General features: G+C 43.3%; 1 protein-coding gene across 11 annotated transcripts in view; it reads right to left on the bottom strand.

Annotated features, from left to right (window-relative positions):
• The window catches only part of DMD (dystrophin), a 3,940,859-nt gene that overhangs the window by 2,079,308 nt on the left and 1,834,549 nt on the right, over nt 1–27,002 (bottom strand). For all 11 annotated transcript variants that reach the window (XM_073664716.1, XM_073664719.1, XM_073664714.1 and 8 more), the window contains 4 exons: nt 15,081–15,242; nt 10,208–10,318; nt 8,886–9,059; nt 6,575–6,730 (listed from right to left, as the gene is read on the bottom strand). In XM_073664716.1, coding sequence (XP_073520817.1) covers nt 6,575–6,730; nt 8,886–9,059; nt 10,208–10,318; nt 15,081–15,242 — 603 coding nt within the window. The remainder of the gene's footprint in view (nt 1–6,574; nt 6,731–8,885; nt 9,060–10,207; nt 10,319–15,080; nt 15,243–27,002) is intronic.

Below are 27,002 nucleotides of genomic sequence, written 5' to 3'. Positions count from 1 at the left end.
AGACGCAGTTGCAGGCATGGCAGACCAGGCCAGCGCAAGAGCCCCTACAGCTAGCCTAGCCCTTGGCGCCATGTTGAATAATCTCCCAAAGTTTACCGGAGACAACATGATGCTGTGGGATTGGGTAGAACGGGTTAAGAGCATGTGCACCCAATTACCCCCGATATGCAAGCAGAGATAGCTTTGCTGGCTTTAGAAGGAGAAGCTTGACAGTCAGTAATGTTTCGTTCCCCCACTGACCGAAATACAGTGGAAAAGGTGGTACGGATCCTAGAAGAAATGCATGGGGACCCTACTAATGAGGCAGAGTTAAGGATGCGACTGTTCCAACAGGTACAAAGGGAGGGGGAGACTGTGACCCAATATGTCAACGCCCTACAGAGTGTGTACACTTACATCACTAGGAAAACTAACCTAGAAGACGAGGGATTGGGGCGCCCGGACCTAGTACATAGGAACCAGTTCGTAGCCAGCCTCAGAGAAGCGCAGCTGAGACAGGCCTTGCGAGAGTGCTTGCGCACCAACCGGTGTATGACATTTATGGAGGCAGGGGCAGAGGCCCACGTGAGGGAACAGGAGATGGGGGTAGTGACCCTGGCAGGGATGGTCTGGGGCAATGCAGTGCCCCCGTCGCCCGTGGCTGAACCAGAATGGGCCCGAGAGATGCAGCAGTAGATCCAAGAAATGCGAGAAGAGTGGTACAATATTTGAGTGGCTCAATCAGTGAGAGCCGGAACAGTTGACCTGAGACCCCCGGGCAAAGTAAAGGATGAGCCCAGACCACTAGTTGGAACAGAGCCCAATCGGGTGGCCCAACGACCCCCTGCATACAGGGGACCAATGTGTTGGAATTGTGGGGCATGGGGCATTACTCCAGGAGCTGTGCCACTCGAGGAAGGCCTCTGTCCCGGCAGTCGTTATACTGATGGGCTCTGGGTGTGAGGGACGCAACCCGGAGCGGAGGAAGGCAGTGAGTCCAGAAGACTTAATGTCCATGAGCCCGACAGTGTGGGCAGAGCTTGGCGGACAGGTGGTTCACTGCTTGATAGACACGGGATCTCAAGTGACCACCATGGGAGAAACTTATTTCCGTCAGCGGTACCCAGAGATGGCACGAAATGAAGGGGTTCCCTTGATAAAGCTCACAGCCGCTAACCAACTGCCCATTCCGGTCACAGGAGTAGTGTGGTTGCGCATCCGGGTGTACGGACAAGATGTGGAAGAAAAGGAGTTGTCCTGACAGGCGGAGATGCTGGCCCAGGACCACCAGTGACCCTTGGTATAAACGTGCTGAAGGAAATTGGGCAGATCCTGATTAGGGAACCATGAGAGCTCATGTTAGGGTGGTGGAACTCTAGAGCCCCGGGTTGCTCAGGTGCAAGAGACCTCGAGTGGGGGAAAAGTTCTGGGAAAGGTGATAATACCCGCCAACAACACCCTCACCTTACCACCAGGACAGACAGTCCTCACTTTGCCCATCTGAGCCTGCAGGATGGCTTGTTGTACAGACGGGTCCAATTGGTACGGGAGTTCAGCCCCAGTTGGCAAGTAGTGGTTCCAGAGAGTGTGATCGGGACACTGGCCAAGGAAGCACATGAGCGGGGAGCAAACTTTGGACCTGAAAAGACCTTCCAGTGGCTGCAGAGTCTGGTGTACCACCCCCAGCTAAGAGTTGCAGTGGAGAACGTCTGCCAGAAGTGCCGGATTTGTGAGTTGGTGAAAACCCCAGAGCAACGGGCCCCTATCCAGACCATTGTGATGGCTGCGCCCTTAGAGGTGTTGATGATGGACTACCTGATCCTTGCGCCGGCGCATCTCGGGTATGGACATTGCGTGGTCATGACCGACCACTTCAAGAAATTTGCGGTGTTAACTCCGACAACGGATCAGACAGCTGTATCTGCTGCCAAGGCTATCTGTCGGGACTTCATCAGGGTCTATGGCTGTCCAAAGAGTATTCACTCTGATCAAGGAACTTGTTTCCAAGGATGGGTGATGGAGGAGCTGCACCTTCTATACAAGATCGAGAAGTCTAGGACCACCCCTTACCATCCGCAAGGGAATGGGTCCTGTGAACGCTTCAACATAACTTTCATCCAGATGCTTCGAACCTTGGAAGAAGATCGGAAGGTACGCTGGCCGGAGTTTGTGGCCGAGCTGGTATGGGTCTATAATAACCGGGTACATCGTGCCACAGGGTTCACCCCCTACATCCTGCTGTTCAGACAAAATGGTAGGGAAATCACTGAGCTCGAACTAGATCCCATGGAGGACTGGCCCCGGATGGGCCCATCTACTGGGTCCGGGAGCATCGGCACTGGTTGCAGACTCTTCGGAGGTTGGTGCAGCAGAAGTTTAAGGAACATAGGCACCATGAAACGCCCCCTCTTCGGGGGACAGCCCTTAAGTCGGGAGAACGGGTGTTGGTACGGGACAAGAGACCCCGGGGCAAGCTGAGTAGACGGTGGGAGTCGACCCCGTGTCGAGTGAAACGGAGAGTTAGTCCTGAAGGACCGGTGTATGAGGTTCAGCCTGATGGGGAAGAAGCGGCTCCAACTAGAATCGTTCATCGATGCATGTTACGGCCCTGTTTGTCTAGCGATGATGAAAAGACGGAGGAACTCAGCACAAGGACGAGAGATCCCACACCCAGTGCGCCCGTCTACGATGATGAGGAGGAAGAGACGATAGTGGCTGCGATCCCCAGTCTCACATTGCCCACAGCTTCCCATATGAGAGAGGAGGGCCCACCACTCCGTCAGGCTGGGCCGGGCAAAGTTGGGAACCCCAGCGACTCTCAAGTGCCCTGCACTCCAACTGCGTTACGCCGGTCTGAACGATCCACGGCTAGTGTGCCGCCTATCCGCTACAATCAGGATCTGTTCATCTGGCCACGTATCATCCAAGAGGTCAGAGAGTGAGAGCGCCTGGTGGAAAAACTCTAGCCCATGGAATGGTGAGCTCAAAGGGAGCATGAGTGTAAGGAGAAAGACTTGCCTAGGGACAGGTGCGGAGCTCCGGTGCTTGGAACTGCCAGGGTCCTGCCCAGTGTTGCTAGGATTAAGAGTGCACGGGGTACTTCCTGGACAGTGTTGGGGGACAGAGGAGAGGGACGGAAAAGAGGAAGTCAGGTGTCTGGGCTCGTGCGAAAGAGACAGTTAGTTGTGGAGAGCAGACCGGCAATTGGGGAGAAACAATCTGTCCTGCCGACAACGAGAGAGAGACGTGCTGTCCTGTCCTCGGTGAAATAGAGACGTGCTGACCTGTCTGCGGTGATGGACGAACGAGTGACACAGCTTTCCGCAGAACAAGGGGAGTGCAGTCTGTACCGGGCCTACAGAAAGTGATCGTTCAGTTACCTGCATCACCACAGTTTTCCAGACATCTGACGGTGACCTACGGGTGAGGACGCACCCGGGATTAGTGATCCTAACGCAGTTTGTTGTACGCTGGAGGATCTTGCTACGGCTCTTAAAGGAGTCGTGACCGCTGTCGTGTGGTCAAAAGGACTGGGGGCCCAGTGGGTGAGACCTGAGACTGCCCACTGCCGCCAGAAGACGGACACCCTCCGCAGTGAGTGTCTGAAGACGGACATAGTTATCGCTAAAGGACAGATAAGTGCAAGCCTCCAGTAATCTACCTTCTCTTATTCAGCCTGAATTTTTGGGACTGCACCGTACTGTTCATCCTTTCTGGGTTATAGTTAAACCACAATCGTTTATTGTCTGATTTTACTGTTTTATTGTTGTGTTACTTAAATTTACACTCCCTGCGTGGAGAAACCAAATCTTGAATTAAACCTCTGCCATACTCTCTGCGTACTGTGTGTGGCATCCGAGCCTTTTAACACCACCATTACAGCCATATCTTTACTTTACTTTAAAAAATTGTGCTGACAGGTTCACTGTAAAAAGTATCTATCAACACTTCAGAAGTGGCCAGCTTTGGCTTTACATTATTCCTGTTGCTCCCCTGAGTATTATGTTTTTTGTTTTTTTTAAATTCTCCATATGGTTCCAGAGACATAGGCCTTTCTATTTATTGGTAACCTCTATGGTTTTTATCAAAGGGGGATTGCTCACAGAATTATATGTGGGTGTGTTCTAGACTGCTCTGCATAATTACTATGATAAAAAGCTTACTTGATAAAGACAATAAAAATTAGCACTAAGCAAAAGGGCCCATATCTCTGAAAACTTATAGTAAATTTAAAAATCTAAAAAAAAACAGGAGATCAGTGGGATTAAATAGGAGCAAATGTTGTCCATCTTTGTCCTGGTAATAGGTCCACTTTAACCCCTTTACAACCCAAGATGGTTTGCACATTAATGACCGGGCCAATTTTTACAATTCTGACCACTGTCACTTTATGAGGTAACCACACTCTGGAACGCTTCAACGGATCCCCGATTGTGACATTGTTTTTTCGGAACACATTGTACTTCATGATTGTGGTAACATTTCTTCGATATCACTTGTGTTTATTTGTGAAAAAAATGGAAATTTGGTGAAAATTTTGAAAATTTAGCAATTTTCAAAATTTGAATTTTTATGCCCTTAAATCAGAGAGATAGGTCACACAAAATAGTTAATAAATAACATTTCCCATATGTCTACTTTACATCAGCACAATTTTGGAACCAACATTTTTTTTATTAGGGAGCTATAAGGGTTAAAAGTTGACCAGCGATTTCTCATTTTTCCAACACAATTTACAAAACCATTTTTTTAGGGACCACATCACATTTGAAATCACTTTGAGGGGTCTTTATGACAGAAAATACCCAAAAGTGACACCATTCTAAAAACTACACCCCTCGAGGTGCTCAAAATCACATTCAAGAACTTTATTAACCCTTCTGGTGCTTCACAGGAATTCTTGGAATGTGGAAGAAAAAAATTAACAATTAACTTTTTTCACAAAAATGTTACTTTAGACCAATTTTTTTAATTTTTGCAGGGGTAACAGGAAAAAATGGACCCCAAAATTTGTTGTGCAATTTCCCCTGGTAAAATTGATAAGGCAGCTTTATTCTTCGGGTCAGTACGTTTACAGCAGTACAACATTTATATTGTTTTTCTATGTTTTGGCGTTTTACACAATAAAAGCTATTTTATAGAAAAAATATTTTTTTGCATAGCATTATTCTATAATTTTTTTATTTATCGGCTGATGGAGCTGTAGGGAGGCTTTTTTTTTTTGCGGGACAAGATGTCGTTTTCAGCGCTACCATTTTTATTTATTTTCGTCTATTTGATCGCGTGTTCTTCCATTTTTTGTTTGGCGGTATGATGATAAAGCATGGTTTTTTGCTCCATTTTTTTTTACCGCGTTCACTAAAGGGGTTAACTAGTGGGACAGTTTTAGAGGTCAGGTTGTTCCGGACGCGGCAATACCAAATATATGTACTTTAATTGTTTTTATGTCTTTTTTTCATAATAAAGAATTGATGGGTAAATTATATTTTTATTCTTGATGGATTATTCTTTTTATTTTTTTTATATTTTTACAATTTTTTTTTCATTTTTTAACATTTTTTTTACTTTTATACTTTGTCCCACTTTGGGACTTTCACTTTTAGGCTATATAGGCTGTCAGCGCTGCAGATGCAGAAGATACTTTGGTCATGCTCTGAGCATGACCAAAGTATCTTCCTGCTGTCTTTTGATGACATCGGGTCGTCATGGCAATATCCGGAAAGCCGCGGCAGACAGCGTTGGACGCCGGAAGGAGAGATGAGTATCGCAATCACCTCCCCTTGCTCCCGCAGTGCTGCAATCGACTTCGATCGCAGCATTGCGGGGGTTAATGTGTCTGGAGCGGTGCGGGACCGCTCCCAGCACATAGCACCGGGTGTCAGCTGTGACAATCAGCTGACACCCGGCAGCGATCGCGCCCGCACTGCCTGTGTGCGGGCGAAATCAACAGGACGTACTAATACGTACCTGGCTCTTAAAGCCCAGGGTGCAGGTACGTATTAGTACATCTTGGGCTTTTAGGGGTTAAGTATCAATGCAAGGGTTTTAGCTGGTGTTAAAGAAGTTAAAGACATCCATAAACTAGCCTATGAAAAGGTCATCAATATTAGAAACCCAGCACCCCCACCAATCAGCTGTTATAATCTCCCAATAGCTGGATAAAAACACTTTGAACAGAGCTGGAAAACACAGCTTCATTCAATGTGCAGTGGCTGCTGCTGGGTCCTGCAGAACAGCTTCTATTCAAGAGAAAAGCTTGTAATCTGTAGTATCTGGTAGAACAGCTACACATTAAATAGAGCTGTACATTCAATTTTGAAATATATGGTTCCCAGATAGGCTCAATTTTAATTCATCAATTGTTAGTAATGTACAGTATCCAATATTTCTACATTTAAAGGGAACCTGTAAGCTCATTCATGTTCTCCAAACCATAGGCAGCGTGAATCAGAAATTATCTCCTGCATTACTAACATCTGCTTTTTACTCCAGTTCATAGTTTCCATGATTCAGACAGCATGATAGCTTCCCTTTAAATAGTTGATTATATTTTTGTATAGTGTTTCAGTAGGCTATTCAGAACACACAGTTTTACCTTTGCTCCTAGCTCATTGTATTGAATTTTTAAAGCCGTGAGTCTTTCGTCCAGATCTTTTGGGTTCTCTGTTTGTTGTTTTTGCACAATTTGTCGTCCTGTTTTTATCACTGTTTCCACTTCAGATTTAACTTCACTTAAAATTTTATACAGTTTCTGTGGAAAGACATCAAGAATTTGTTTTAGGAATTTCCTAATTGTTAGAGAACAACTTCCCATGAAACTCTGATTGTTCATGAGTAAGAGTAAAAATGATACAACCATTCCTAACGGGGCTGTCAAAATCTGTTTAAGATACATTTCATTTTTATTTTTTTTAATAAGGAAAACGCTCAGGTAATAAACTTTCAAATGCATTTCATGCACAGGATCATTGACAATATTTAAACATATTCATCTGCCTCATATTTTTCTACCTCGTCCCAGATAATGAAATCTATATTTATGGGCACCTTATAAAATGCAATACCAAAGCTTATAGTACAGATTTGTGCCATGAAAATGTCATGTGTTACAATTACGTTCTGCTTTTTTTAGTCTTGAACAGTAATGATTCTTGATTTTCCTTGGTGTGCACTATAGAAGATGTATACTAATGATTTTATATCATGTAGGATTATCTGAAAAACTGAGACAGCATTGCGTGATTGTTAAAGTTCAGTGCCTACAATGTGGCAGAAGTTCTAGATGAATAAATTATAATAATATATTGCAGTTTTTATGACTAGCAGTTGTAAGTGAAAGTGCATTAGCAGTGTCAAACATGGCAATACATAGAAACCATATAGTAAAAAAAAACCTTTATAGGCAGCGTGTGTTAAGTAAAAAAGAACTTGCGTGAATGTTATATTACTCCAATTATTAATATTTCTAATTAAAACTCAGCAGTACTCTCTCCACATTTGGTCTATAGAGTACGAGTGCTACAGTGAAATGGCTTTTTAAACTCATCTTTATCCTGAGAGCTCGGAATAATTTACCCCTGGCTATGCTTACTGGACCCTTTAATGACCTCACAAACAAACAGATTAAATACACATTTGTTCTCCGCTGCTTCATTAAGCACAATAATGGAGAGATACACTGGTTAGGATTACAAAAGCACATAGTAAAATAACATTATAAGCATAGGAATTATCGACTAAGTATAAAAATGAGTCAGAGGATTGTAAAATTGACCATGATAAACCATATATTGTGTTTTCGAAACACTGACGAATAGTGCAACTTCTACTTGACAAGCAGCAGTCGAGTCAGGAAATCTAATAAGTATTTTCAATGTAAGAATTGTCATTATAGGGCTCTATTAATCATCATGCATTATAACAATTGCAGGAACGCTTGTTGCGGATCACGTATCAATATTATAAAGCCTCATATACATTAGTTTTCACTTCACCCACCTTAAAGAGGTATTTTGATCTTGTAAATGCATGTTGCTCGGTGAGAGTCTGACCTCTAGGAACTAGTGATGCGCAAACGTGTTTGGATAAGGTGTTGGATGCTAACTGAGTGGCTGCGGTGTGCTTGAACACTATGTTCAAGTCGCTGCAGCTGCATGTCTCACAGCTGATAGACAGCCGAAACACATGCAGGGATTGCCAACAAACAGGCAATCCCTGCATGTGTTGCGGCTGTCTAACAGCCGCAAGCCATGCAGCCGCGGCAACTTGAATACATTATTCGAGCATGCTTAAGCTACTCGGTTACAACCCGAGTTTGCTCGGAGAACACCTTATCCGAGCAAATTCGCGCATCACTAGTAGGAACCCAAAGTTAGTGAGAATGATCATGGCTGGTCGTTAGTGAGAATGATCATGGCTGGTCGCTTCAAAGTCTTTTCCTGAGAAGTTGAATTGCAATACAGTTCCATTCAAATAAAAAGGGTAGGCTCGAGTTCCTTGTACAATCGGGTGGTCAGGAAAGCCCCTACGCAAGGAGAAACACAGTTCTTGATTGTGTGAGAACTGCCATTGCTTTATGATGTAGAAATCCAACTTTGGAGAAGAATGTTCTAGAAGTGACTGTACTTTTCTATATAACTAAAATTTGACTTTTTAAGGTGAGGTACATTGAAACTCATCTTTTTGTCATTTACGGCAGAACACGGACTGCAATTAATTTGGTTAACATTGATGTAATTGTTTCATCTAGATATAGTGGAACTGACCGCAATCTATTGCACAGTAAAGCTAATGTCTGCCTTTTTTTCAGAATATACAGTATATATTTATAGACATAACTCTGAGAAACCAAGAAAAGCTTTATGTTGAATTAAGCAAAGTAAATCTTTTTGGAGAGCAGCACCCACCATACAATGATCCAACTGAGTCTGAACAGCATCCTGCTCAACACTCTTCATATCCAAAGCTGGTAATTCCAAGGTCACTTCATCTAGAATTCTTTTCGATTCTATAAGACGCTGCTCAAAGTTTACTGGTTTTTGGAAAAGTCTGAACTTTGTAGAAACTTCCTGTAATTTTTTCTAAAAATACAGAAACATCACAATATAAAAAATTTTACTTTTTATGCAATACAAAAATGTTGACATAAAGGCATAGACATCAAATGAGCAATAATGTGATCTACAAAATATTATCTATGAGTATACACATAATAGGAGCTTATATAGTACCCATGTGATAATAGCATAGTAGTACCCTTTCTATAAGGTACTTGTTAAAATCCACAGGGCCAAAGCAATTGCTCCAGACGTGGTTATATTCCAAAAGCATCAGCAGTGGGGTATATATACAATAGTGACAACTCAAGTTCATAAGTAATACTTAGAGTTGCAGTACAAGTGCCTTTAATTTACCATGTCAACTCAGCACAAGAGAGAATTTTAATAGTAGCAATTGCAATGACTATTCTTTGGCAGAGAATTAGGTTGCACTTGAGCACCACTAGAATGCTCAACACTTATTGATAGAATAGTATATAAAAGAGCTAAGTAAAAAGATTTGCATTCCCTGGTCTTGAGGCCAAGTCAGTAGTGATTGGTCAACTGGACAAGAGCCCAAAAAACCTCCTCCGACCTTGACATTCATGATGCCTCCTATTTGTACTTCTGTCGAGATGACTTGATGTTGCGCCAGGCATACAAATAAGGAGAGGGATGCAGGCAGGTAGACAAAGGTTTGCAGGGCTCTGGTCTAATAGTTATGGACTAGTGAGAAGGCAGCTGGACCAGGGTTCTTGCAATTCTTTTTTCTCAACTCTAGTGTATAATGTATTATTTGGCACTCCAAGAGAGAGATCTCCAATTGTTTTCTTAAACATAAGTTGTCTAAATTACCTGCCACCCCAGCAGTCTAACAGTGGTGTACGAACATGAAAAGTGCTTAAAAGCTCTTTCACTAATGCTGGTCAGCACTGCTCTAAAGGTGGCCAGGATCGCTGGAGAACACCGTACGCCCCAATCATAGCCTGCGTCTGTGCCACTGGAATCCTCCAATGTTACAGAGGCAAAGCTGCCTCATACTCTATAGCAGCAGGCCATTTTTACATAAAAGCCTAGTTCCGTATTTCTAGAAGCAATACAGATGTGAGATATATGTTACTACTTTTGATTATTTCTACAAAATAAATAGATGATGATGATAATAATAATAATAATAATAATAATGTTACCTGTGCTATGTCAATCTGTAAAAGAACCTTCTTAGACATTTCTTTTCCTTGATATCTCTTCTTCATTTCATCCAAACTAATTTCATGGCTTATTAGATCAGACTGTATTTTCTAAAGCAAAAAAGAAATATGTAAACTGTATATAATTTGAAATCAAAACGATCAAGGAACATACTTTAGAATGTATTTCTAACACATTCTCAAACACTGTGGAGCAGATTTATCAAAAATTTCTCTAGAATTCTGCTGCAAATTGCTTTAAAAAGTCAGAATATTTCTGCACAACTGCGGATTGCGCAAAATTGCTGTGACTTTTCGCGCTTTTCTCAGCTCTGCCAAAATGAGCAGAGATGGGCGGGGAAAAAGGTGTGGTGGCATTACTCATCTTATTCATGATGAGCTGTGACATTCCATATGCTATAAATCTTACTCCAGTCAGTGACTGGAGTAAGATTTTTGGCGTAGTGCACGGGGGCTCACGCTCTTTGTCAGATGCTTTAGATTCATGAAGAGGTGTGCATCTCTTTATGAGTGAGGAGCATCTGACTCCACCATGCCTTATCATCAAGACCTGAGAAAAAAATTGCCTGTCTTGATGAATCAGGGCAAATGACTAGACAATATTAAAATGCACCAGATTTATCATTATGCTTCATGCTGTTTAATAAATTTGGCCTATAATATGACTCTGTAGTCTAAGTTTACACCACCTATCAGCTTACTTTGTACCAGAAATTTGCACCAAAATGATGGTGATTTTCTTTTATGCATTGTTTTGCATATTAGATAACCATGCTCATATTCATACAAACCATGCCCTTCTTTAGCTATGCCACATTGTTTGACAAGGCATATAAAGTGTCTAATACACGATAAATATGGCCATGAAAGATAATTTTCACCAAAAAGTATGTCAGAACGCTACTATAAGTAGCTGGATGAATATGCCCATTTCTGTATAAAAATGTTCTATTTTTCTTTGTTCATGTTTTTCTATTCTTCGATTAAAATTAATGAAAACATGATGTGAACTATAGTCAACTTGCTTCAATGTTTCCAAAATCGTGGCATAAGAAAGGAGGAAAGTATATGTTTACTACCAGCCCTTTTGTGAAATGTACACAGTACAGTTCATCTACATTCAATCTATCTATCTATCTATCTATCTATCTATCTATCTATCTATCTATCTATCTATCTATCTATCTGTCTATCTGTCTATCTGTCTGTCTATCCATCAGTCTGTCTGTCTATCTATCTATAGTATGTACTATGTACAGTAACTTACTGTACACTGATCATTGAATGCAATCCTGCAATTTCACCACATGATGGCGTAAGAAACCCACTAAATTAGCAGTGTTCTATTACATGCTTCCCCATAGTACTGCATAAAACATCTCAGACTTTTTTCTATGCACTTAACTCTGGGAATATATTAAAGAGACGCTTTATTTATTGTGTTTTGAAGAAAAAAAGTTGCAAAATCAAATAAAAAAAACTTTCTATCTAACTCATCTTTTAAGACCATGACCAATTTTGGCCTTAAAAGATGCAGAACATCTATCCTTTTTTTCACTTTTTCACATTCTGTCAGCTATAATTAAATGTATTTTGGCATTTTTTTCCTATTTTCTCTTAAAAATAAAATTTTTATTTTCATATATTGATTATATATATATATATATTTATATATATATATATATGTATATATATATATATATATATATATATATATATATATGTATATATGTTTACTGAAAGCATCATGACACTGATGTCAATGGCGTAGATGTGTAGCATTTTTATGACAGGTTCTCCTCCCATACACTTGTCAGTGCTGCCTTGCTCACAGACTGTAAGGCTACACTGTTCTCAAAATGATTGCTGCAGGGCTGCGAACCATCCAGAAATTCCAGGACAGTATATAAAAATAGGGCACTTTTTTGCCCTGTTCATAAGAGAATTCCGTCCATGACTTTTTTGAAGCTCAATAAAGTGAATCCAGTTGATGTATTATATCAGAATTATGGGCGGTAGACATGGATCATTTATAATCATAATGATTTAATATGGTTTTCCATTCCAATGTGTCCATAAAATATGTTGTCTGTCTGTGACTTTTTGAAAGGCTGTGCAAAAAAAGTAAAATGTCAAGTTTTCAACCCTGGTTTGCTGATTGTCCAGTTTCCACAATTTAAAAAACAGCTTTCTTACTTGAAGTATGATGCTTGAAGAGCTGGCAAAAAGTGAAGAAAAGACTGGCACCGAAGCGGAGTGGGGCCGAGGACCAGTGGAGTGCAGTGATGACAGGGACAGGTGAGGGGCTAGGTGAGTACGAATTTTTATTAGTCCTTAAACTCTCCCTGATCCATCCATATATTATGCTTGGGGTCAGCTTTTTAACAGCAGTTGTTGATGGTTTCACTGGCATTAAATAAACTGTATGCAAATCGAATTTGGCGGCCAAATTTTCAGCTGAATTAGAACTTTGACAGATTCACTCATCTTCCCAAGATGGTATATATATCTATATGTGTGCATGTGTGTGCATGTGCATAAATATACACCACAATACATACAGATATGTAAATATATACATACTGTCTACAATATATATATATTTATATATATACTGTTACTTCTGTAGTATTTTTAAGTTGATCGGAGTTATCTCCAACCATTGTAATATGCAGCTGACACATACTGTGGATCTAACAGACTGAAAAAAGGCTGAAAATTTAAAACAAATAACTCCTAACATTTATTAATGGATTAAAATTTAAAGGGGTTGTCTGGTCAAAAGTGATGTCTGCAGTCACTCTGTGCGGCACTGTGCGCTGCGGGGATTCACTGGTATGAGACCTGGGACCGAAGGCTATGTATACATTATACATACCCCTGGCCATTCAGCGCCGCAACACTCCATACACTAGTATGGAGTGAGGCCACGCCCTGTCTAGTGATGTGGGCAGTCATTGGGCATGGCCGACTAGAAGGCGTGGCCTCGCTCAATACAAATATATGCAGAGTGAGGCCACGGGCACTGGCCGGGGTATGTATAACACATACATACTCTCCATAACTGGGTCTCATACCAGTGAATCCCCGCAGCGCACAGTGCCTTTTGACCAGACAACCACTTTAAGTACGTTGCTGAGAAGCCTTCAGCCAGCAAATCATTTCCCTGCAGCAGCTGCTGCAGCAGTAATGTAGTATTACATGGCAACTATTCCGTAAAATGGTCATTCATGTAATGTAAGAATGGTTCCAGCCTGCAAGAATGAAAGCCAGAAGTGTGAATGCTCTTCTATGATGTTCATATGCCCTAAAGATAGTCTTGCTTTTGCTAGGTTGCATTCAACAGTGATTTGATGACTTCCTTCTGGGGTTTCCACCTGAATTCCATTTTTCAGAGCACAAAAACATTGTAAACTACTTTCTTTAACCCCTCTCAAAGGACAGAAACTGCCGCAGAGGAGCACAAATGGAGTCTATTTGAATTCCATGTGTCTCATTGTAATGAATGGCTTCATTAGGGACACATCTGAGTCCCCTTTTTCAGGAAACTCTGGACAGAAGCCATCAAACTACTGCTGGACATAGTGTGTACTTAGACTTAATGAGACAAACATTTTAAGGAAGTGATGAACTAGCTCCACCTAAAGCCCTTAGACAGAAGTAGAGGAGCACAAAACAGCTAAGAACAACTTGTTTAAATACATTTTCAAAGATGTGAGGTTTTATGTTTTTTTGCCTACATGGCTAATAAAAAGATGTAAAGAGGTGAGCAAAGTAAAGATTCATTTACACTGCAAGATTATTGTGAGATGACGTTCCCGGGAACACTTGTTTCACAGTAATCTTAAAGTCTAAGAAGGCTGCCATTCACAAGATGAATGAGCATTCTGCAGTTTTTGCACAAAAGGTCATCTATTCCGGCAGCACATTGTCACGTGTAAACAAGACTCCCGCTGCCAAGAAAAATGTCAGCCTATACGCACTGAACAATCTCTTACAGATTGCTCAATGCGCATTGTGTAAACAGGCTATTAAATGACTGACGATCAGCATCGGTGGTCATTTAGTCACTTGGTGTAACTGAATTTTTAAGGCCCCATACACATAAGAACTTACCAAGTTCATCGGCACTGGCCAGCTGTCTGATGTGTGATGGGCCCTCCAGATAATAATAGGACTGTTGATATTTCAATATCTGATCTTAGGAGAGAAAAGCAGCTGCCAGAGGAGTTTGGCGGCTGATTTTTCTCCTCTGCCCATTAAATTTATAGCTATTTAGATAACTATTAAGAATTTCAAGATTTCTTATCCAGTATTGCAGTTAGAGATTTTTTTGCCTTTTGAATTGTACACACTTTTTGTGAAACTGTAAGTATGGTGACAAATAGCAGCCTTACCTGCACAACACTTTGCACTGTGCTTTGTTAATCACCCAGTGTTATTTCACAAAGGATGCAAGGTCGTCTCATACACAAAGCTGACACATCATCAAATCTTATTAAGTAACCAAGGGATGACTCACAGGGCCATTCACAGTAATCAGCTTTACAGTATGTGAACAATAGTCACTGTAGCAAAGCAAATTGTTTGCGAGTCTGAGTTAAATCGAATAGACACTTCTTGGTGAGTATTTTTGGAACAGTGAATATTGAATTTTCAGATCTGTTCTTGACATGACCTATGTCAATGTGCATACAGAATATAGGATGAGTTGATTTACCTACCGAGTATAACTGTGTGCATCTATTGCTATTACTGATAAAGTATCATCTGGCAGCAAAAGTAAAAATGTCTTCCTTTCAAGCAGCGTATGGTTACAAACATTTGCATTGAGAGGTTGAGAGAAGCCTACCTGTGCTTCCTGCGGAACCTGGGCTGCATCAATTCTCTCCGAAATGTAGGCTGTCAGCTGTCTGTCGGTGGTGCCAAGAGACTCTTGAATTAAGCGAATGGCTTTGTCAATCTCCTGGGCAGACTGAATACTTTGTTCAAGAACCATTTGTCTCCTTACAGCCTGTAATGAAAAAAAGAAAAATGTTATTTTCTCATTCATCAAGTTAATTTGCAGGAAAACATACGTGATTTAAGCAAACACCTTTTTATAAGATGAACTACGTTGACTTTTGCCACTCATTCAGTCTGTCTTAGATATATTCTTATAATAGTAGAAATGCTTATTTAACCAGAGATATAGCAATTTGTAATGTAGGCACTGACTGATGACTTATTGCAGCATGACTAAAGCACTGCTAAAATCGTTAAAAGGAAACCTCTTCTGAATGCTGTAATCTTCCGTTCTGAGGCCTATCCCACTTCTTCCTGATCTCATTATGTAGTTCAAGAGATTTTCATGTACTGAGAATAGGGTCACGGTCACTTCGAGCCAGAGTAAGCTAGTGAAATGACTAACTGGTGAAAAGATACAAAATGAAGACACTAAAGATGACAGATGCCATTAAAACAATAGCTAAAAAAGATTTGAGAGAACTTTGAATTGCTATAATAGCTTTACTTAACAATTTAATATTCGGCTTCCTATATACTAAGATGTTATATTTGTATCGCTTTCTTTGCATGTCTTCTCATACCTGTATTTTTTTTCTAACTCATCATCCGTTAAAAAAGAAGAATTAGAAGAAAAAAAGTTGCAAAATCAAATAAAAAAAACTTTCTATCTAACTCATCTGTAAAAAAAAGTATTAGAAAAAAAAGTTGCAAAATCAAATAAAAAAAACACAACTTTAAATAAGGTAAAAGCTTCTTGCAAAAAGCTGATAATTTCGTAAAGTACAAAAAGAAGTAATATTCACCTTACTTAATGCTCCCATGTCAATGTGTTCCTAATGCCTCTCCATTGTGCCTGATTAGCCGATACCAGTGATGACAAAATGTTTGCTCCAGCCAATCATTGACATCAGTGTCGGACTGGGGTGCCAAGGGCCCACCAGTAACATCAACTCCAGGGCCCCACTTTTTATCTCGATGCAATATGACTTTACCCCCATTCACAAATTTCTATTGTAATAAACTGGGTTGTTAAATGAATAAGATGCTGTCTTTGTCTTTATAAAGTGAATAAAGTGTATTGTGCCAAGTACTGCTCATATAAGTGGGGGGTGGCCCACTCCCGCATGGTGGCTCACCGGAGGATTCTCCTGTTCTCTGTGGGCCCGTCCGAGCCTAACTGACATTATTGGAGAAGGAACACAGGCCATAGGGTACCAAGGAGAACTCGGCACAAGAGAAGCAGGATATAGGTAACATGAGTGCTACTCTTTTAGTTATTTTATATGATTATCATATAAATCTTATGAGGGTGGATGTAAGAAGTGGGTACAGGAGCAGAGCGACAGTGCAGGTGCCAGCTTTGTTATACAGCTGACTAGTGTTGAGCCACCCCCGTAGTGTTCGAGTTCGGTTCGGTTCGTCGAACACCCGTGTGTTCGCCGAACTGTTCGTCGAACTGTTCGTCGAACACCTTCGAACACCGTTAAAACCAATAGCAGGCAAACAAAAACACATAGAAACACATAGAAAACACCTTCAAAGGTGTCCAAAAGCTGACAAACTGCTCAGAAGACACAACTAACACATGGAAAAGTGACAAGTACATATAGTCATGCGAAAAGAAAAGAGGTGGAGGAGTAAAAGGAGGGGGAGACACAGATATAGGCATGTCATGCCCTTCTAAAATCCAAAAAGTGAGAAGCCGACACGTTCAGTCCGCTCCTGCCCGTGCCACCTCCGCGTCGCCGGGTTTGTGCCAGAGCCGAGGTGAACCCTGACGGCCAGCCCCCCTCTCCCAATACTGGTGCCTGTCCGCTGGTGGGTCGAGCGAGCCCCCCTGTGGTGGAGGCAGCTCTAAGCTTTTTAATTTAAATTGTCTCTCTAATTTGAATGAATACACTTTAAATCCATTTACAAGGATCTATTGGAGGGCAAGTCTCATGCCAGCAGCCGCGTAATTCCAGCTCCAGTAGCGTCCACTAAAGCTGCTGCAGTTAAAAAGCTTTTATAAGGATCGAGCTCGGCTGTCCACCGCGAGGCATCCTACTGCCAGTCCCAGCCCCTATGCCTTGGGGTGCCTCCTGATGCTCTTCACTGAGTATCCCGTGGTCCCGAAGCATTTCCTTTGAAAAAATTAAGTGTCCAAACTACAGGTGGTGTAGCTTGCTTAACAGCCGGGATAATCCGCTGACTAGCAGACACTGCTACTAGGCACAAAGTATTTCCTGGGCTAGATGCAGTTAAAAATTTGTAATTAGATACTCTCGTTGGATGCTGAGAAAGCATTCCATAGAGTCTCCTGGCACGCCATATATGATTCTCTTAAAAAGCTTGGGGTAGGGGTCTAGGGGACCCTTTTATAGCCAAAATCACGGCCCTGTATCGCAATACGTCACGTAGGCTGAAGATAAATGGAACTGTATTACCCTGAGGGCTCGGTTGCTACAGAGGTATTGCACCTCACCCAGAGGTGTGATATCTCACTCTCAGGTAAGGATGGAGTGTGGATCAGGACCCGACACCTGCATGCATTACACCACATTGCCGTGGGGCAGGGCGACCAATATGCCCCTGAGATGGGCACGACAGTCCCTGTCCCTGGCTGGAGTGGGGGGAGGGAACACTGAGGAAGGGGAACCCTGTAGTGCAGGAGCAGGGAGGAAGCAGTTCCTGGGTGCATTGAGAAGGGAGTATAAAAGGTGGGCACCATCTTAGTTCAGTGCAGAGAAGTCTGAGCAGAAGTGGCAGGGAGCAGGGGCTCTGCATGAGCTCTGCTCCGGAGGCGGGCCTAGTAACAGAGGCCCAGGCCTGGAAAAGGGAGAAGGAAGGAAGAGGAGCGGAGAAGGCTCCAGGAACGAGGAACGAAGGGATCCGAGGGGTGCGGACGGGCGAGTCGCCACCGCACGCCCGAATCCACCTGCGTGGAGGGGTCAGGCCAAAGGGGGAGACCGGTCCCCGAAACTAGTGGAGGCAGGAAACGACCCTCAGCTAGAAACAGGAGGCTGTGACATTTTATGTGGCGCAGCCCCTCGCTACACCCGCTAGGAAGGCACCACATAGGGTCAGGGAAACTGGCGCCAAGTTTACCAAGAGGAGGCCCGAGGCAGCCGGACAGAAGGGTTGGTAAGAAAGGCCAGACAAAGGACACACAAAGGGGGTCCTGTGAAGCACTCCAAAGTTATCTGGGAGTTGTCTGAGCCCCTCACCTGGTGAGCACAGTACGACGTGGACAGCCGTTACCTGCAGACGTGGTCTGGATAATAAGAACTGTGAGTAAAGGCCCTGGACTGCATCACTGACTCCGTGTCGTTACTGCTGCTGCCCTGCACCATCACCCCCATCCTCCGCATACACTGCCCTGAGGCTATACTCCTCCAGTGGGGAGTTATGCTACGCTCTGCTGCACCCACAACACCAGCCTCAGCGGTCTGCCCTGGAGCGGCGGTTCACTCTGACCGCAATCCACGGGTGGCGTAGTCGGACATTTAAACATCAAAACCACATAAATAGTTCCGCCACTGGTTTGACCGCCCTGAGCCACCGGGTCGCCGCCACGGAGACTACAACCACCAGCATCCACCAAAAAGGGTCCGGCTCCGGGTGTCCCAAGGCCCAGGGGGCACGTCAGAACATTTTCATCACCTTTCACAATCACCAATGGTACAAGGCAGGGATGTTCTCTGTCCCCTCTCTTATACATCCTAGTGACGGAGCACCTGCTCTCATCAATTTGCCATAACCCCAATATTAGGTGGATTGAGGTGGGAGGCACCGAGTACAAGTGCTCTCTATTTGCTGATGATGTCCTAGTATATATCACTCAATCACATATATCCATCCATGCTGTTATGGCTGAAATAGATCACTTTGTTACATGGTCAAATTTTAAAATCAATGCAGCGAAGTCTGAGGCCCTCGATGTCTCCCTCCCCAAATCCATATAGGATTCCATCCAGTCCAACTTTCCCTTTGCCAGGCCCTCACAGGGTATCAAATACTTAGGAATTCCTATTCATAGAGACCTCTCCCATCTATGTTATCTTAATTTTGGGCCCTTTATTGAACAACTCCATACAGATCACGGTTGGCAAGTTAGAACTGTAAGATTCACTACGTGAACCACTGGTGTTTTGTGGAAAAGCACATGTACACTGTGTTCCAAATTATTATGCAAAAAGTGTTTAGGAGTGATAAGGGAAGAATTTGTTTGTTTGTCAGTTAAACTCATGGATGGTGATGTGTGTCAGGGCTCTTTATATCACTGTAAGCAATTGCAGACACCTGTGCTAATTAGTTTGGCAGGTGTGTCCAATGAAAGGCAAGACTACTTAAGAAGGCTGTCTCACATTATTAAGCAGCCTACATTTTCTGCCAAAATGGGAAAGAAAATGGATGTGTCGGCTGCTGAGAAGCAACAAATTGTGGAGTGTTTAGGTCAAGGCATGACTACAATCAACATTGTGCGATGATCAGGATGAAGTGTCTTGGCAATCAAGAAGTATGTAGCTGATTCACAGCACACACGTGTGCGTGCTGATAAGGGCAAATTGAGGACTCTTTCCTACAGGCAATTACGTCAGGTTGAAAGAGCAGCGGCAAAAAAGCCTTGTCATAGCAGCAGACAAGTTTTTGAAGCTGCTGGTGCCTCCAACGTCCCCCGAACAACAAGATGCAGGGTCCTTCAGAGGTTTGCAGCTGTGCATACGCCATCCTGTCGACCTCCTCTATCCACTTCACACAAGCAGAAACGGCTCCAGTGGGCCAAATATTACATGAAGACTGATTTCAAAACTGTTTTGTTCACGGATGAGTGCTGTGCAGCGCTCGATGGTCCAGATGGATGGAGTGGAGGATGGCTGGTTGATGGACACCCCATGCAAACACGGCTACAGCGCCAACAAGGAGGTGGTGGAGTAATGTTTTGGGCTGGAATCATGGGGAGAGAGATTGTCGGCCCCTTTAGGATCCCTGAAGGCGCTAAAGATGAACTCCATAATGTATGTGGATTTTCTCAAACAGCACTTCCTGCCATGGTTCAAGAAGAAGAACCGTGTATTTCACAGCAAGATCATTTTTCTGCATGATAATGCACCATCTCATGCTGCACATAAAACATCTGCATCTCTGGCTGATATGGGCATAAAAGGGGACAAACTTATGGTGTGACCCCCATGCTCCCCTGACCTCTACCCCTTTCAGAACCTTTGGAGCATCATTAAAAGGAGTGTCTATGATGGCGGGAGGCAGTTCACATCTAAGCAACAGCTCTGGGAGGGTATTCTGTCCTCATGCAAAACAATTGAAGCAGAAAAAATCCAAAACCTGACAAATTCAATGGACGAGAGAGTTCAGAAGCTCCTTTCGAACAAGGGGTCCTATGTGAAAATGTAACATCACCTAGAATAAAGTTTTGAGTTGAAAACTGTTTGATTTCAGTTTCTAACAACCTGCTAATGCTTATAATTTCAAAAATGACCATTTTTTTGGTCTTTATTAAAATGAATAGGTTGATCGAAAAGTTTGGGGGATCTAAGAGTGTGGCAACCCAGTAGTCATGATTACTTCGAATTCTGACAATATGAGGGTCATGCTGCAGGTAGTGCAGCAAGAAGGCACTTATGTGTCTTGCGCATCTCGGAGCCCCAAAATTATTTTCCGGGCTAGATGCAGCTAAAAATTATTATTAATTTTAAATCTGGTGAAGCTTTAGTATAGATGGCCTAATAGGATCAGTGCTGCACACTGCTACAAAGCCCAAATTATTTTCCAGTCAAGATACAGATAAACATGATTAGTAATTTTAAATCTGGTGGAGCTTATTATAGATGGCCTAATAGAATCAGTGCTGCACACTGCTACAAAGCCCAAATTATTTTCCAGCCAAGATACAGATAAACATGATTAGTAATTTGAAAGCTTAAAACGGTTGGTAGGGTGATTTTAACCAATCATCAAGCTTTTACTCTCCCCAGGATGACACAGGGGTAGAAAAGTCGTTTCGGATCCATGATTTGTTCATCTTTATGAACGTGAGTCTGTCTACATTATCAGTGGAGAGCCGCGTGCGCTTATCTGTCAGCACACCACCAGCAGCGCTGAACACACGTTCAGACAGAACGCTGGCTGCGGGGCATGACAAGATCTCCAAGGCGTAAGTGGCTAGCTCCGGCCATTTATCCAGATTGGAAGCCCAAAAAGAGCAAGGGTCCAGTGACAGACATTCATGGCTTCAATGTTTACTTGGAGATACTCCTGTACCATCGTCTCTAGGCGTTGACTGTGTGTCAGACTTCTTGTCTCCTGTGGCCTTGCAAAGGATGGGCTAAAAAAGTGGTGAAATGATTCCGCAAAATTGATGTTACCAGCAGATACTGTGGTTCTGTTACGGTTTGAGTGCTGAACACTTGACGGTCCCACGGTTGGCAAGTTGGAACTGTGAGATTCACTACGTGCACCACCGGTATTTTGTGGAAAAGCACATGTAAGATTCTGCAACAGTCTCTGCTGATACTCCTGCATGCGTGCATCCCTTTCTATGGCAGGAATAATTTCTGCAAATTTACTTTTGTACCGGGGATCTAACAGTGTGGCAACCCAGTAGTCAGGATTATTTCTAATTCTCACAATTCGAGGGTCATGTTGCAGGTAGTGCAGCAAGAAGGCACTCATGTGTGTTGCGCATCCAGGAGCACCAAGTCCCTGTTGTGTTGGTGGCGAGGTAACAATCATGGTTCCTTCCTCTGTCCTCTCCCCCCAACCTCGCACAACAGAAATGTGATCAAGGTCTCCCTCATCTGATGAGTCTTCCATCAGTTCGTCCTCCACTTCTTCCTGGGCTCCTGCACCTTCCTCACTAGTTTGGCTGCTACCATGCGCCCTGGTAAAACCATCTCCCCCACCCTCACATGCCTGCCGCCTTGGTGCTGCCGACCGTCTGGACCTTCCAGATGTTAGCCCTTCCGCATACAACTCCTCCTCCTCTACTTCCTCCACCTCCTCTTGTGCCACCACCTGACTCCGAATTCTGTTTAACATGTGCTCCAGCATGTAAATCACCGGAATAGTCATGCTGATAATGGCATCGTCAGCACTAAACATCTTCGTCGCCATTTCAAAACTGTGCAGAAGGGTGCATAGGTCCCTGATCTGAGACCACTCCTCAAGTGTGATTTGCCCCACCTCTGGATCTCGTTGGCCCAGGCTATACGTCAGAACGTATTGCACCAGGGCTTGTCGGTGCCGCCACAGTCGCTGCAACATGTGCAGAGTTGAATTCCACCGGGTAGGCACATCGCATTTTAGCCGGTGAAGTGGCAGGCCCAACGACTTCTGTAGAGATGTAAGTCGCTGAGCTGCGGGATGCGAACGGCGGAAGTGAGCACACAGCGACCGTGCCCTCTGCAGAAGGCCATCTAGTCTGGGATAGTGGGCTAAAAATTGCTGGACAACCAGGTTCAACACGTCAGCCATACAAGGCACGTGTGTGACATTGCCCCGGCGAAGGGCCGCACCCAGGTTTGCAGCATTGTCGCACACGGCCTTCCCTGGTTTCAGGTCCAGTGGAGACAACCATTCATGAAATTGGTTCTCCAGAGCTGACCACAACTCCTCAGCTGTGTGACTCACATTTCCCAGACATTTCAATGTAAAAACCGCCTGATGACGTTGAGCCCTACTGCCAGCATAGTAAGGAGGTGTGCAGGATCCCTTCTGCGCAGTTAGAAAGCTTGTGGCATGACCAGACAGGCTTTGGGTGCAGGTGGAAGACCGAGAGGAGGTTGAGGAGGCAGAAGTAGTGGAGGAACTTTGACATAAAGAGGATTGACGCACAACTCGTGGGGACGGCAAGACTTGGACAGCAGCCCCTTGTCCTGCTGTCACCATAGTTACCCAGTGCCCAGTCAGCAACATGTAACGCCCCTGTCCATGCCTACTCGTCCAAGTGTCTGTGGTGAAATGCACCCTGTCACACACAGAGTTTCTCAAAGAAGCGGTGATGTTGTGTGCGACATGCTGGTGGAGCGCAGGCACACCTTTCTTTGAGAAGTAGTGCCGACTGGGCATCTGGTACTGGGGCACTGCGATGGACATAAGGTCTCGAAAATCCTCTGTGTCCACCAGGCGGAAAGGCAGCATTTCTGTAGCCAAGAGCTTGCAGATGGTGAAATTCAACCTCTTAGCTTTCTCATGGCTAGGAGGAAATGGTCTTTTACTTGTCCACATCTGAGGGACCGAGGGCTGGCTATTGTGTTTAGACGGGGTTGATAAGGGTGTCCCCGGCAAACTGCCGGTCTGTGAGGAAGATGCAGGCGGACATGTTAGGTTGCCTTGATCCAAAGGTGGTGCTATCGATGTCGGACAGCGCTCAACACCAGCTGGTGTTACCACCTCCAAAGAAAATGATGACCTGCCAATCACGCTGGCTGTTGCGGGTAAAGAGGTGGCAGGTCTGCGCCCCAAAACAGGTGTGACTGCTGTCCCCCCAGTCACAGAAGATGAAGAGGCCGCGGATGCACAAGATATGGCAGACGGTGGTTGGCCCGGCCGGCTAGGCCGCATTGTAGCACACTGAGCTTCCCACTGCAACTTATGCTTCATGTCCATGTGCCGGTTCATGCATGAAGTACTCAAACTATGTATTTTTTGGCCTCTACTTAGCTTTTGCTGACAAATGTTACAGATAACATGAGTTGGGTCATCTTTATCGATCTGAAAAAATGCCCAGGCTATGCAAGGCTTAGCACCCATGCGACCTGAAAAGCCACCACGACTTGTGGTGAGAGGCAGAGTTGTGTTTGAGGATGCAGTTGTTGACGTGCTTCCAGTACTACGTCTCTGTCCAGGAAGGCGCAACCTGACCTCGTCGTCACTAGCATCTTCCTCCACCTCCTCTGCTGACCTCATCTCTTGGCTGACTGTGGGTTGACAGTAAGTGGGATCTCCAACCTCATCATCATCACCCTGTGCGTTATCACACCCGTCGTTCTCAGAGCCAACCTGTTCCTGCCCTGACAAAAAACTAAAGTTGTCGCTCCAATCAGGTATTTGAGTCTTATCATCGTCTTTCTCATTGTCTCCACCAACAGCAGTTACAGCTTGGGAATGAGGGTCTACATTATGGTCAGAACCTTCTGCGTCTGGTCCTGGATCCGACTCATAAAGATTCTGGGCATCAGTGCAGATCATTTCCTCGTCTGGATTCACAAAAGCGCTGGAGTCGACCTCTGATTCCCAGGCTATAGTATGAGTAAACAGCTCTGCAGACTCAACCATCTGTTCTACCTCATACTCAGACGGGCAGCTGGAGATTTGGGAGCTGTGAGGAAGCAAGTGCGATTGGGGTGACACCTTTGAGGACTGGAGTATTTGTGATGTTGAAGTTGATGTGGAGGAGAGCCCACTTAAAGGAGCACTTGATATCCGTTGAAGCACCTGCTGTTTTTGTGCCTCATCTGGAATTTGTAGCGATTGGCGTGGCCGTAAGAAAGGGATCTTATCACATTGTCCGCTAAAAGAAGTAGACATTTTAGTTTGGCTGGAAGATGGTCTTTCTTCCTCAGATGTTACTGTTGCTTTAACACCTACCCCACGGACACAACCTTTTTTCCCCTTCCCAACACGCCTATTCCCCTTTCCACCAGAAGCAGGCCTTTTTCCACTCATTTTGGTGGTTAACTAATTCACAACTCTGGAGTTGTCTGCACAAAAAAACAATGGATGGGAACCGAGCAGAGCTGAGTGGCCAAACTGTGGTATTAGGCCAAAACTATTGGCTGGGTTAGATGCAGAAAAAAATTATATTCAATTTGCAACCTGATGGAGGTCAGTATAGATGGACTAATAGAACAAGTCCCACACACAGCTAGAAGCCCAAATATTTTTTCAGAGGTAGATGCAGAAAAATTTTTTATTCAGTTTGCAACCTGATGGAGGTCTGTATAGATGGATTAATAGAACAAGTCCCACACACAGCTACAAGCCCAATATTTTTTCAGAGGTAGATGCAGAAAAAAAATATATTTAGTTTGCAACCTGATGGAGGTCAGTATAGATGGACTAATAGAGAAAGTCCCACACACTGCTAGAATGCCAAATATTTTTTCAGAGCTAGATGTAGACAAAAAATTATTTTGAATTTGCAACCTGATGGAGGTCAGTATAGGTGGACTAATAGAACAAGTCCCACACACTGCTAGAAGGCCAAATATTTTTTCAGAGCTACATGCAGAAAAAAATTATATTCAGTTTGCAACCTGATGGAGGTCTGTATAGATGGATTAATAGAACAAGTCCCACACACAGCTAGAAGCCCAAATATTTTTTCAGAGGTAGATGCAGATAAAAATTCTTTTTAATTTGCAACCTGATGGAGGTCAGTATAGATGGACTAATAGAGAAAGTCCCACACACTGCTAGAAGGCCAAATATTTTTTCAGAGCTAGATGCAGATAAAAATTATTTTTAATTTGCAACCTGATGGAGGTCAGTATAGATGGACTAATAGAGAAAGTCCCACACACTGCTAGAAGGCCAAATATTTTTTCAGAGCTAGATGCAGATAAAAATTATATTCAATTTGCAACCTGATGGAGGTCAGTATAGATGGACTAATAGAACAAGTCCCACACACAGCTAGAAGCCCAAATATTTTTTCAGAGGTACTGTAGATGCAGATAAAAATAATTTTTAATTTGCAACCTGATGGAGGTCAGTATAGATGGACTAATACAACAAGTCCCACACACAGCTAGAAGCCCAATATTTTTTCAGAGGTAGATGCAGAAAAAAATATATTCAGTTTGCAACCTGATGGAGGTCAGTATAGATGGAGTAATAGAACAAGTCCCACACACAGCTAGAAGCCCAAATATTTTTTCAGAGGTAGATGCAGATAAAAATTATTTTTAATTTGCAACCTGATGGAGGTCAGTATAGATGGACTAATAGAGAAAGTCCCACACACTGCTAGAAGGCCAAATATTTTTTCAGAGCTAGATGCAGATAAAAATTATATTCAATTTGCAACCTGATGGAGGTCAGTATAGATGGACTAATAGAGAAAGTCACACACACTGCTAGAAGGCCAAATATTTTTTCAGAGCTAGATGCAGATAAAAATTATATTCAATTTGCAACCTGATGGAGGTCAGTATAGATGGACTAATAGAACAAGTCCCACACACAGCTAGAAGCCCAAATATTTTTTCAGAGGTACTGTAGATGCAGATAAAAATAATTTTTAATTTGCAACCTGATGGAGGTCAGTATAGATGGACTAATAGAGAAAGTCCCACACACTGCTAGAAGGCCAAATATTTTTTCAGAGCTAGATGCAGAAAAAAATTATATTCAGTTTGCAACCTGATGGAGGTCAGTATAGATGGACTAATAGAGAAAGTCCCACACACTGCTAGAAGGCCACATATTTTTTCAGAGGTAGATGCAGAAAAAAATTATATTCAATTTGCAACCTGATGGAGGTCAGTATAGATGGACTAATAGAATGATGCTATGCCCAAAAGATTTTACTTCACTAGGTGCAGTAAAAAAATTGGTATTCTATACACAGGTGGTATATCTTGCAACACAGATAGGCTACTCCACTGACTAACACACTCTGCAATAGGCCAAAAAGGATTAGCTTTGCTAGATTCAGCCAAATGCTGTGAAAAAAACTTGCAGAGCACTGGCACAGACCTGCCTGGCAAAAACTGATAGGAACTCATGTAACCTAGTCCTGAAAAGGACTCCAATTACAATTTACTCC

The sequence above is a fragment of the Phyllobates terribilis genome, unplaced genomic scaffold, assembly GCF_046119375.1.
Source record: "Phyllobates terribilis strain yellow unplaced genomic scaffold, ASM4611937v1 Scaffold_2__4_contigs__length_985480577, whole genome shotgun sequence".
Lineage (NCBI taxonomy): Eukaryota > Metazoa > Chordata > Amphibia > Anura > Dendrobatidae > Phyllobates > Phyllobates terribilis.
The sequence above is the reverse complement of the archived record's forward strand: the minus strand, read 5'-3'. Positions and strand labels throughout refer to the sequence as shown.